The sequence below is a fragment of the Leguminivora glycinivorella genome, chromosome 2 (genome assembly GCF_023078275.1).
Source record: "Leguminivora glycinivorella isolate SPB_JAAS2020 chromosome 2, LegGlyc_1.1, whole genome shotgun sequence".
NCBI classification, from domain to species: domain Eukaryota; kingdom Metazoa; phylum Arthropoda; class Insecta; order Lepidoptera; family Tortricidae; genus Leguminivora; species Leguminivora glycinivorella.
The window spans coordinates 15,537,219-15,550,950 of record NC_062972.1 but is presented as its reverse complement, the minus strand read 5'-3'; the positions used below and the strand labels follow the sequence as shown (position 1 = coordinate 15,550,950).

The 13,732-nt window shown below is 37.0% G+C and overlaps 1 protein-coding gene across 1 annotated transcript in view; it reads right to left on the bottom strand.

The window, feature by feature from the left end:
* The window catches only part of LOC125238561 (suppressor of lurcher protein 1-like), a gene marked incomplete at its 5' end in the record, with an annotated part of 46,931 nt that overhangs the window by 11,846 nt on the left and 21,353 nt on the right, over positions 1-13,732 (bottom strand). The window contains 7 exons of the mRNA XM_048145903.1: positions 5,961-6,147; positions 6,447-6,518; positions 6,940-7,056; positions 7,576-7,664; positions 7,736-7,795; positions 8,332-8,488; positions 9,991-10,217. Coding sequence (XP_048001860.1) covers positions 5,961-6,147; positions 6,447-6,518; positions 6,940-7,056; positions 7,576-7,664; positions 7,736-7,795; positions 8,332-8,488; positions 9,991-10,217 — 909 coding nt within the window. The remainder of the gene's footprint in view (positions 1-5,960; positions 6,148-6,446; positions 6,519-6,939; positions 7,057-7,575; positions 7,665-7,735; positions 7,796-8,331; positions 8,489-9,990; positions 10,218-13,732) is intronic.

The following is a 13,732-nucleotide window of genomic DNA, read 5'->3' as shown; positions in this document are numbered from 1 at the left end:
CCTATTCGGTGTCACTCCTAAAGTAGGTACTTACAGGTGACCGTACCGACATATGTCAATTAGGGACGCTGTTATTTGTAAAAAAATGAGAAAGCCTTATACGGTCAACCGGGGTGGCTTTAAAACGCAGGGGTGACTTTGAAAATTTAGTTTTAAAGTCATACTGTAAGTAAATTCGCGATTTTCTATGGTAGATTTACAAGAATATTTATTGATCTATTATCTATCTACTAGTTACATGAACAGTTTCAGTAAATAATGAATGATGTTAATTTTAAAGCCGTTCAAATACCATCAAAGTAACCCCAAATTTTCCTAAAGCCACCCCGGTTGACGTAGCTCTCCCGCTCTTACAATCCCGTACTTGTTGGACCTTGGTCGGTTTGGTCGTCTGTAGACAGTGTAGACACTAATACACTCGCCAACTACAGTTGTGTATTCCATGTAGATACACCAAGGGCCCAATTCTCAAAAGCTTGTAACTTATTGTAATAATTTTCTAGAAATGTAAGTACTTATGCAAAATAAATAAAATATTTTTATTGCAGATAAAAGCTTTGACATAGATGATGAAGATCTAGTCTTCAAAAAAATATATATAGAGAAAAAACTACCCCATATCCAAGCGATTCTGATGACCTTGAGTTGGATGTAAGTGCTTATAGTGTGAGAAAGCTGTATAAAATATAATCTGCACTAATTTGTATAAATATGTGTGTTACTTAATCTGTGTGAATTTGTAATAGTGATATGTTTTTAAATGTTTTTAAGGACCAAGATGCAGTCCTTGAGAGAGCACAACCCATGCAATCCATTTATAGTGAACCGGAACCGGACCGGACGCGATGTGCCCTTGTTCATGCAAGCGTAATATAGTTGCAGTCGTTATAAGAAAAAGTTAGAACAAGTTCCCGAAGAGAATTTACGGGCTTGTTTAGAAGATCTCGAAAATACAATAGAAAAATATTATTAAATGTGTATCAAGATTATGTGTACTCTATCATAATTATAGCTTCAGTGTAAAAGTCAATCATATTTTGGTACATTCGTTAGTGAAATATCGTTATAAAATAAGGGTTATTCCACTAGTCAGAGTTACCACTAAGTTGTTACCAGTGGTAACTACAATGTTATTTTCCCATAGGCAATTACTGGAAAGATTATATCATAAGATTCATAAGTTTTGTTTTATTTTATACACATGTAAAGCATGACCAGAAATATATGACTACGCGCCATGTAGCGGAATTTCATTAAAACTATTTTCTTCATAGTCATCATACTATACTGAACTGTCACTCCATACATCAGAATAACAGCGCACTCCTGCCTGACAATAGTTATTTATATTTCTGGTCAGGCTTTAGTTTCTTAACCATACTTACCATATCCAACGCGATCAATGTTATTTTCACCAAATCTAATGGCAACAGCTGAGACTGTTTCCTCACCTTTAATTGATTGGCCTCAATGGCCACTGCGTAAGAGTCGTTAGAGGTGCACATTGAATTAGAGCACACAAATATTATTTCAGTAGTTGCCTAATATCAAGGACGATATATACCGGGACTGACAAAGCCCATACAAAAGTTTACCCCTGAAATGTCCCATACATTTCCGAGCGATTATTTCCGAAAAAATTAACAATATCAAAAAATGTTAGTAGTAAACCCCTATTCATTTTTTAATACCTATCCAACAATAGGTATATCACACGTCAGGGTTGAAATTAAAAAAAAAAATCTCTCCCCACTTTACGTGTAGGTGGGGCGGCGGGCACCCTAATAATGTTCTCATGCAATGATTAGTTGGTTTCGATTTAGCTTAATATATTTTTTGTTCTTATTTATGGTGTCTGTATTTAGCTCTGCCGTGAAAAATATTTAAAGAAATAAGGAGGCCGTTTCATCATCGCCACCAGTACAAAACAAGGTCCCACGTAAGAAGAAAATAAACATCGACGACTTCGATACAGGCACAAGCTTCATGAATTTTAGGCTGTGTGGAAGTAGCAAGTCTTCAAACCTAGCTTATTAAATTGTCATTCTCTAAAACCATGCTTTAATTTTCTACAAATATTAACGCGAAACGAAACCCAGTACTCGCTGTCCCGATTATACATGACGTCGGCACATTATTGCCATATGAAAACGATTTGTAGCGACACTCTTCCAGGGTCAAATAAAAACTTGTCAGGCTTTAGTTACTAAAAAAAATCCGGATTTAATCCGGAGTTCGGATTTTGCCCTAAAAATAATCCGGGATTTTATATTATTGCAATCCCTAGGTATAACCCAATCCTTTCAGAAAATATTTACTTTATCACAAAATTATTTTAAACTTTCTTTTTGACATCGAAAAGGCTTTAGTTTTTTACATACCGAATAACTTTATTTCGGTATCATGATTCCTTTTAAGATAATTACATTATGTATAAGGTAAGGAATAATATTTAGAATACCTAAAATATGACAAATTTGCATTCTATTCAAATCAGTACGAGTATACTTCACGGAGTCCAAAACTATACGCAAATCAGAAGTCCAAAACTAGAAAAATATAGATAGAGAGCGATTGCGGGCGCCGGTCGGCTCGAGCGCGAGTACTTGCGCCGCCGGCGTACGCGTCTGTGTGCGTGCGCCACGCGCACACACAACTTTACTATACAGGGCCTCTCTGTGGGTTCCGCCCCCGTCAGCGCGACGGCGATAAAGACCTAAAAATCTGAATTCGTGCTTGCCTCCTGTATCGTCTTAATCCTTTAATGATTCCGTTAACGTGAAACTTTAAGTAGACAGGTTTTATGAAGACAATTGGCCGGTGAGCCCTACAATTTTAAAATTTGCCGCCCTTTATACATGGTGTATATTCTATGCTGTTTCTTCCTATCCTAATAGTTTCAATATCCAGCATACACTATCACTGCACGTTCGCTGTTTATACGCCGAAAGTTGCAACTCAAGTAAATGAAGTAAACAAAACAAACAACCTACCTTCACCTTCATTGCCGGTCGCGGCCGGCCGGCTAACCGAAACAGAAATATAAATGAACTTCGTGTGAAAAAGAGACAGCGAAAGGCGGCTCGTGCGTCGGCGAAAACGCTCGGCTCCGGCGCTCGCTACAGTCGCTATACCTACTCCCGCGCGGCTCGGAACGAAATAATATTGGTTTTAGGAACGCTAAAATTCTGTTCGTTCATTTAAACGTTACTGTAAGGAACTGTTCTTTGAGGGAACGAAATAAGAACCGAAACCGAAATTATTTTGTTCCCACTGAACAAAATTTATAATGAACCGTTCGTTTAGGGAACGATATAAGAACCGTAACCGAAATTATTTTGTTCCCACTGAACAAAATTTATAGGTAACGGTTTAAGAACGATATCAAATGGTATTTGGGAACGGGTTCCGATCCCTGCATTAAATTATGACAAAACCAAATATTTAACATTTAGCATCAAAAATAACAAGCAAGCACTATGTAAGGATATAACACTTAAAATACATACTTGCCAGAATGACATAAACTGTCCCAACTTATGCCAGTCTATAGCCGAAACACCATGTATAAGGTACTTGGGAGTTCTAGTGGACAAAAATCTGTCTTGGCGTCAGCATGTCTCAAACCTCGCGGGAAAAATTATAAAACTCATTTTCATTTTTAAAAACCTTAGGCATGTCTGTGACAGGAAGCTTTTGTTGTCCATCTATTACGCTCTTTGTCAATCTTTTACCACCTACTGTATTGCTGTGTGGGGAGGAGCGTCAAAAACTTCAATACTTACACTTGAAAGAGCACAGCGTTCAGTCCTTAAGGTTCTAACATTTAATAAATTTCAATACCCAACAACAGCACTTTACCAGGACACCTTAGTTCTCACAGTTAGACAGCTTTTTATTAAGCAGTTGCTAACCAGACAGCACAAAAATACTCCATCTTTGTCGGAAACGAGAAGGAGAAACGACATCGTTTATATAATCCCGTCGCATAAAACTAAATTTTCAAAAAAATTCGCGTATGTACTCGGCCCAACTTTATACAATAAAATAAGTAAACAAATTCAGTTGCGATCACTCAATTTACACACATTAAAAAAGTCACTAAAACAGTATTTGCAAGAATTAACTTACGACAACACAGAAAAGTTGCTGGAAATCTTAGTATAACACACACACACACACACACACACACACACACGCGCACGCGCACGCGCACGCGCACACGCACACGCACACGCACACGCACACGCACACGCACACGCACACGCACACGCACACGCACACGCACACGCACACGCACACGCACACGCACACGCACACGCACACGCACACGCACACGCACACGCACACGCACACGCACACGCACACGCACACACACACACACACACACACACACACACACACACACACACACACACACACACACACACACACACACACACACACACACACGCACGCACACACGCACGCACGCACGCACGCACATACACACGCACACATCTCTTCCGTAAATTCATAATTCACACCACACATGATTATGATGATGATGTGATCTATTATTCTTCATTAGGTCAAGAATCTTCCTCTTTTCACTATTCTGGGTTTATCTTGTATACTTAAATTAAATAGTATTATTGATCTTATAAAATTTATCTTCACTTTCTGCGTATACTACATGTTTACTCCTAACTCGGCCTAGCGACCGCCGCATTCCAGTGGATTTTTTGTTAAGGTTCGCGATATTGTTATTTATAGGTATAAGTTTCATTTAGTTACTCATTTAATAATGTGTTAGTTTAATAAGTTATATTACAGACTTGAATGTAAAAAACAAGTGGTGAGTTCGGTGAATACTGGCCCACCGTAATACAGTTTATACTAGTACGGGGGTCAGAAATACACTTACTTAACTTTGTCTTGGTTTTTACCATAGAATAGTTACGACAAATAAAAATGTAAGTAGTTTAAGCACCTTTTCTGGCACAATAAAAGATTTTTATTTTATTTTTATTTTTATTTTAAACAATTCCTCTCCAATCATTTTTTTTTATTATATCCGGAATAAAAATGATGTGTACCAGGTATACTAGTCAAACATTAACACAACTCAAACACGTGAGTACGACAGCTGACACGTGTCATCTTCATCATAACCTAATACCCCAAATATAGCAAAATTGTATTGATTTGACATATTTCTCCTTTTCCTTAATGTTTGAAAAATCTCTACGCAATATTATTAAATTTCTTATTTGATTCGTATTCGCATATGTTGTTCTTTCACTTATATTGCGACCAGTTTCGCAATAAATTTTCCTGCCGTAGGATTTAGTGTCGGATACATTTTATATGAGATCAAGACATGGAAATGTTCCGTGACTGGAAATCAACCCGAATGTCTTGTTAAATTTAGAAGCAACATAAATGATTTCATTGTTTTCTTCCTGTAAGTGGGGCATTAACTTTTTTCTATTCACTTGGTGTAAATATTACGAGTACGTTATCCTGTAGGACTGGTAGATGATTGACGCTAAAGTATCTCGCCGCAACATATTTAGACTACACGTATTTAGGTATATCATTAATACAATTAGACAAAGACGTGTGTTATATGTCACGTCGACATCCTGTCGCGCCAATCATGTGCCCTTCTGAGTGGGCGTGTAAAATCTTAGTTATTCTCAGTCAGAACTAACATTTATTTTCTGTAGTACCTACTAATGGACCTTGGCGTATTGGTCCATCTATGGTATCTAAGACATGTCAGGTGTTGTGGGTACCTTTACTTTATGACAAGTTGAAACTTTCCAATAGATGGACAATAAATCATGAGTGCAGTACACAACTACACATTATCAAGCGATTACATCACAGTCTCATAACAAGCATCAGTTACAGCGGAAACATAGATCAACACAAATAATTATGAATAAAACGATTGTTAAGATACTGCTACTTACTCTACTATACTGGCAGTGACCCTCTGCAGGCTAAAATCTTCGAAAACTAGTCGGATCCGTTCCCTTCCTCTGGCCTGGAAGTCGTAATGGCATTTTGTCTTCTGAGGATATGGCGCCGGGTGTAGTGGCGATATTAGTTTACCACTCTTGCTTTTATCGCTACTGAATACTTGGTCACAAGATGATGCTGAAAATGTGGTGCATATTGACAAAAGAAAAAGTATTTAATATTATATATTTTACGGTTATTATTTTGAAAATAAAGAATTTCCAAACTGTGAGACTAAAGATTACTTGCACCAACGAAAATGGAGGGTTAACCCGAGGGTTAATCCACCATTTTATATGGAATTTGACAGATGACAGCCCACTAACCCTGAGTTAAGTGCTTGGTGCAAATGAAAATTTTATGAATTATTTGGGAAAGATAATTATTGGTGTAACAAATTATTGTTTACGATGCTCTTGTACCAAATAAATACTCACTTGCGGCACTCACTGCCGGGCCCAGTCCGGATATTGCTTCGCTTGTACTCGACTTTTTATTGACGTCGCCATCTGTGAAATAAATCCAAGTTACAAATTACTTGTGATTACTCTAATATTTTCCATAGTACACAATATATATTTCTCAGCGTTGACCTTGTTTTTGTTAGCTGATCACACAGTCTTACCCAACAAATAAAATAAGGCTCGTTGGGATAAGATACTATGTACCTATTTATGTTATGAATGTATAAGGGGTAACATAAAAAATCCACCGTAGGTAAAACAAATTGTTGGGTATATTTTTCTAAATCCTCGTTAAAATTCTAGGTTTAAATTTACTCCAACTCACCTTACTGAACGTATGTTTTACTTTCGATGGTTTTCTTGTTAAGTCCTTATAAGGCTTGTACAGTAAATGTATAAATAAGTTCCTCCTTACTTATCATAATCAGTCTATTGTCGCGTCGTGTAAATAAGTTACAGTAGGTACCTGTATTACGGTCGTCCATTTCAAATTGATAGCTCGCTTTGAAGCCTTGTCCAGGCGAGTCAGAATTAGCTGTAAACTGAATCAGCAGATCCGGCCCAGTGGACAATATTTCATAACCTAAAAATAAATTTATGGAACTAATTATATCTTCAGATGGTTTGCTTTTCAAACAAAGAACAATTGCGAACCTACTTCTTAAAGATATGCGCCTCGTTTAATATCGTTAGTATACGTAGAAAACCAAGTTTTTTTTTAATTTACAGAACATTATCAAAATTAGATAGGTGCGCACATTTTTACGTAGTATCACATCTCGGACACTGGCGATCAAATATATGAAAGAGACTGCAAACATTTTAAGCTCGTGTAGATGAACGCGTACTATGCTTGTATGAGTGAGATATGACAGGTTGATTGTTCGCGTTTTTGACAGGCGGTAACTTTGAAGTAACCGAGAGGGGGTGGGCGGCGCTTTCAGCGGGGAGCGGGAGTGGCCATACTGTACGATAGTACTCTTTATTATACTGTGGTAGTATCGTGTAATAATGTCACAATTCGCAATTGTTTTGTTGCCTGGAAAGCACTTGATAATTACACCGTTTTTAAAAGACATACCTACCTACTATCCGATCTTACCTACTATCTCATTGCAAAGCATAGCAAGAACCGGCGCTGTTGTCGACCGGCCATCGAAAACTTTTATAATATCAGCTCGATTGAGACAGCTGCAACAGAAATATAAAATGAATAAGTTTGAAAATACGCTGTTACAAGCCAAGACATTTCGTGATGGTACCTTTCATCTCCTTTCTGAAGAAACGATTCTTCAAAAACTAATTTGATACGCTCTTGTTGTCTGAAACAAAAATCATTGTGCATAGTGTGCATAGATTACCTACGTGTTTTAATTTTTAATAAACAAAAGCGAATTTCTTGCTTCTAAGTTTGATAAACTCGGATAAACTGTTGAGTTAGCTATGTCAGTAATTTACAATAGGTAATATTAATATGATAATATAGAATAAACGAAGATGATTTCATTAGACATATATTGACAGGGAGATAGACCGTCATTGCCTTTTAGATTTTTGTCGAGCTCCCGATATTTCGAAGCAGTTACATGCATCATGATCACGGAAAACTGAAGAAGGCGGGTGTAATCACGATCTACATATCCCGGTCAATATAAGTCTCATGAAAATAACCATGAATTATTCAAAACTCTTATTGAAGATGATTTGAACCCGTAAAGCTTCGATGACGTCTTTTTTTTTCATATATCAGACAACGCACTGGTAAATTTGTTATCATTCTATTTTTTATACGCAATTAATGAAATTTGAAATTTACATACAATTCCCATCCTATTCCGTATAAACGATTCATACAAACCTTGCGTGGAAATGATAAGTACACCGCACGTTGCTGGGGTAGCTCGAAGGGTACCTTGGGCTGTACATCCGACCGTACAAAGGTCGGTTGGCTTGCGAATTAAACACGTAGTCACACCATGTGTCGGGAACATGCACGCCATCTGTCTCGAAATTACCTGAAGGCAAAGATAATGGATATAGAGGATTTATGTCAAAGTATGTACCTACATACTTTGATTACCTAGTCAAGTTGCATTGACTGTTATCTCTGGACAAATCAGTAGAACCTCTGTTGTGACTATTTGGACCCTTAAACTTAACCATACTAGATAAATGTGTTAAAATTTTTAAATGTTGATATTAGTGCCATCTAACCGAGCCTCAACCAAAAATATGTGACATGATCTAAACAAGCGTAGATTTTTCTGTTCTGGGGTACACGTCTTTATCTTATTTATCTATTAGGTTTGTCTTTTCAGAGGTATATTGTCTTTGTCTGAAGGCGAAAAGTTTAATAGTTCAGGCCTTTTGTTTAAGTTAGAATCAGTTTCGGCGTAATTTACATATTCAACACGTGTTTTTGATGTTAAGTGTGCCGGAAAGTTCCGGGACAGTTTGTATAATGTGTGCGTTTGTAATAAAGACTGGAGTGTTAATGCCTGCTGTTAATCTTGATTGCTAAATGGAAACTTTGAGCAACGTAGATATGAAATAGCTTATGGTTTAAAGCAAACATTTCAATATTTTACTTATTTTCGTTCTGGTGACTTGATAAGTAAAATAAACTTGTTTAATTTAACACTTTCGAAACCGGGCTCTACGCGGCGCTACGACATTTTCGCTACATACGGGGAAACCCATGTAATCGGCTACGCTTCTACGAGCGGTGTGCCCGACAGTCGGGTTCTTGGTAGCGAAAGTGTTAAATACTCAAGCAATAGACGTATTTGCTAGTCAAAAAAGGAAACTATAAGAAGTAATAATTATGACAACCATAGCTTGATGGAGAATAAAGTAGGTGATTTTTCTTCCTAAATAACGTAGTTACAGAAACCTAAAGGCATTAATTACGTCTATTTACAAATTTAAACGTGCCAACAAAACCAGTGGCGTTGTTAGCTTTGCTCCCCAAATGGAACTCGAGCACCAGTAGGGGTCCGTGCAAGTAGGCATCGGAGTGGCCGCCGCACAGCGCTCGCCACAACGAGTCTCGTTCACTACAGGCCCCGTAGCCGAATGGCATTTCTACCACGTGAAACGAAAACGAAACGCCGCGAAAGGTCGAAAGGTAGTCTGGCTCTGTCGCGTCAATACGCAAGAGCGATAGAGATAAATATCTACGAGCGTTTCGTTTCGTGAGCGTCAAACCTTAAAGCTAATACTTACGTCTATCTATAAATCTAAACGTGCCAAAAAAACCAGTGGCGTTGTTAGCTTTGCTCCCCGAATGGAACTCGAGCACCAGGAGGGGTCCGTACGAGAGTAAGCCATGATGTGTATTCGTTCATTCCAGGTGGGTCTGGCCCGTGGGTACCCCCTTCGAGTACATTAGGTAACGTATTAAAGGCTGTAGTTACGTCTATCTATAAATCTTAACGTGCCAACAAAACCAGTGGTGTTGTTAGCTTTGCTCCCCGAATGGAACTCCTAAAGTCTAAACCTAAAGGCTAATACTTACGTCTATCTATAAATCTAAACGTGCCAACAAAACCAGTGGCGTTGTTAGGTTTGCTCCCCGAATGGAACTCGAGCACCAGTAGGGGTCCATGCGAGTAGAGCGCCGGCGGGGCGTCGGCCCGGCCGCCACACAGCGCCCGCCATGATGAGTACTCGTTCACTCCAGGCGGGCCCGGCCCGTGGGTACCCCCTTCGGAGTATACTTTCAGGTAGTCGCCTTGGATGCAGCTGGGGACAAGATATGTACATAATAATTATAAACTAACTCATTATCACAGTCAAGTCATAGTCTTTAGCGCCATGTAGGTACGGTAATAAAACTTTGTATGTATCTATACATATTAAATATAAATGTATTTTTTACTTCCACGCGCGTTTCAGTGCAATAAAAATACAATTAAACTCACTGCAGCGCGCACCTTTTAAAATTGTGGAATATCTATCTTTTTTTTATTTCCTTGTGTTATTATAATGCAATTTATATAACACTTCGTTTCTTTCTCATAGTTAATATGTACAAAGTACGGCAAAGTTAAATTTAAAGCCCGGGTATCCAGTAGGTAAGTAATAATAGGAATGAAGTCAATAAAACAAATAAATAACTGCGAAAAATATCCCATTTTACAATAATAGCTTGACTACCGTAGATTTATTGTTAAAATTTAAAAAAGTTTTGTAATTAATATTTCATTTCATACAAATTTCATAACCGAGCTTGTGATCGCAGCGTGGGATACAAATTTGTTTCCATATCAGTTGATGTTTTTGCTCGTACGTTAGTTTCGGTGGAATGGCCAAAGTTTTAATCAACGCGCCCTACATCGGATATGGAAGAGATATATGTAGATAAACGTACTTGCCTAAAAAAACAAGTTAGTTAAATGTTAAATTTGTGTTTGTTTTTCATAATTGTTATGTTTGAAAGTATGTTCGGTCATTGGAAAAATAGTTACTTTTTCATAATCAGATTAAAAATACACTGGAGATACCTAACATCTAGAAACCGACCCTCAATAACAAGCCAAGTACTTATCGGACATGGTATGATATTAAATTACATATATAAGTCATCCGAGATTACCTTATTATGGCAGGCATTAATATGGGAAGGTAATCCTTCGCAAACCTTTTTTTTAGAACCAACAAAGTTGAAATACGAGTAAGTTACCTAATATTCCTAAAATTATTGTAACAAGTATCTAAATACGTATAGCACGTACACCAGTCAGACTGTGTACTTATGCTTATAACAGAAATACCACAGTATTATCTCCAATGCACGTACTAGACCGTCAAAACAGCAAAACGGTTTACTGCGAAAGTTGCCAGCAATACAAAGTGAAGTCCAATATGGCGAACGCATTGCGGCTGAACAAGTTGATGTTAATTAGAAACAACATACGTGACCGTACCAAACGTACAGATGTCCGGGCCGAGTTACAGCGGATACAATCAAACAATATTGTAAACATTTTTATTTTTGTACATTTCGTGTTAATCTTAGTACCTAGTACAATTAATTCCATTTACACGCAAACAAACTCTTCACGCAAACCCAAAAATATGATGTGATTCCAACATATCCACCAAGTCTATAGACATTGAGAATCACTTTAATTTGCAACAATGACTAGTATTATTTTGAAAACTGAACGACGAAAAACACAACCGAGTCTGATGTTTTGACTTGTAAGAACGCAAAATTCGTTTCAAGCAGGTATACCTCTTATCTTATTCGTTGTAACCTATCAATATTGGTATCATTTGAAAGGACAATTAAAGTACTTTAAGAAACAATGTCAATCATTTTCTTAAAATCAATAATCGCCAGGCTGCGGTGGTTACAAAGAAAAAAAAGTGGGTATGCAATTTGACTGGTTTCCTAGGTTTGATACCCTAGACGAGTTTAAAAGGGGAGGTAAAGGTGACATATGAGTTGCTCTCTGGCCTAAAAGCTATACAGAGGGTCAGGGGAGAAAAAAAACTAGGGTTTAAGTTTAGTTTTAAGTAATTTTTTCTTTTATTTGTTGATTTTATTGTGTTTAATTTTTTTGTAATTTTATCAAGGATAAACGTTGGTTTCTTTAGCTGAAAAGTTTGCCCTTTTTTATGAGAAATGTTATGAATTTCATGGCATTTTCCGATAGAGACTAAAATTAACTTTCAAATAAGGCCACATAGTCATACTTTTACTTATATATTATTAAGGGTAATAGCCCCGGCGAAGTAGTGCAAGCGGGACAACAGTGTAGCAATCCATAGACCTGACTTCACTGGTTCCTCAGTGCCACACATATATAGGTATAATAGGTAGTCTTACGAGGCGGCCTGCGTGCCCTGCTCTCTAATATGTGGGTCAATACTGCTTCGACGTAAACGATTAAGATGTGTGATTTTTTTGACACTGAGTGTATTTGCAGGAGCTGCATGTACTTAACAAGTGTACCTCAACAACTATTTCATATTTATAATACGCAATATTAATAATAAATATGCTCTTAATGTTATCTTGACTACTGTTGAATAATTATGTTTTGAGAAAAGTGGCTAAAAGTGAGGATCATAATTACTAAAACATTATAGGTAACTTCGTTTTAGTGATTTAATGTGTATAACGACCGAAGTCCAATCGTTTTGATTTTACGACCTACCTTTTTAATACCTACTGGGTCAAAAAACCACACCTCTAAGTCGTTTGAGTTCAAACGGTATTACTTGGTATTACCCTTAACATTATATAAGTAAAAGTATGACTATGTGGCCTTATTTGAAAGTTAATTTTAGTCTCTATCGGAAAATGCCATGAAATTCATAACATTTCTCATAAAAAAGGGAATTTTCAGCAAAAGAAACCAACGTTTATCCTTGATAAAATTACAAAAAAATTAAACACAATAAAATCAACAAATAAAAAAAAATTACTTAAAACTAAACTTAAACCCTAGTTTTTTTCCCCTGACCCTCTGTGTAGCTTTTAGGCCAGAGAGCAACTCATATGTCACCTTTACCTCCCCTTTTAAACTCGTCTAGGGTATCAAACCTAGGAAACCAGTCAAATTGCATACCCACTTTTTTCCTTTGTAACCACCGCAGACTGGCGATTATTGATTTTAAGAAAATGATTGACATTGTTTCTTAAAGTACTTTAATTGTCCTTTCAAATGATACCAATATTGATAGGTTACAACGAATAAGATAAGAGGTATACCTGCTTGAAACGAATTTTGCGCGAGGTGTAATTTGGTAGACGCCGAATGTATGGGAACGCGTGTCAAGCGGTACTCCCCGCCTACGTATGTGGTTGTAGTTTGCTTATTTATTATCCGATCGTAGAAATTTAAAAAGCAACAGATAGCTTAATAATGTAGTTAAATGATTTATATAACATATTTTTTAGCTAAGTGGCCGTTTTCATTGCCTTTTTGAGTCACAAAAATCAAAAAAGAGAGTAAAAAAAAAGTATTTTTTGCATTATTGTTAGTTAAAAAATAACTAACAAAACTATACTTTTCACATATAAGAAATCTTAATCAGCATGTTATACGCTTTCAATCGACACCTAATTTTTCAAAATTGGATAAGGGGTTCTAGAAAAATTGGCAAAAAATTGAAACCCGGGACCGCGATCTTTGTGACGTCAAAATGTCAATTAAATTGTTCGTATTGTCAGTACAAAACGATATTTTTGTCAGATATCTTAAATTAACCAATCCAACTACAAAATCACCACTCATATTTTTCCA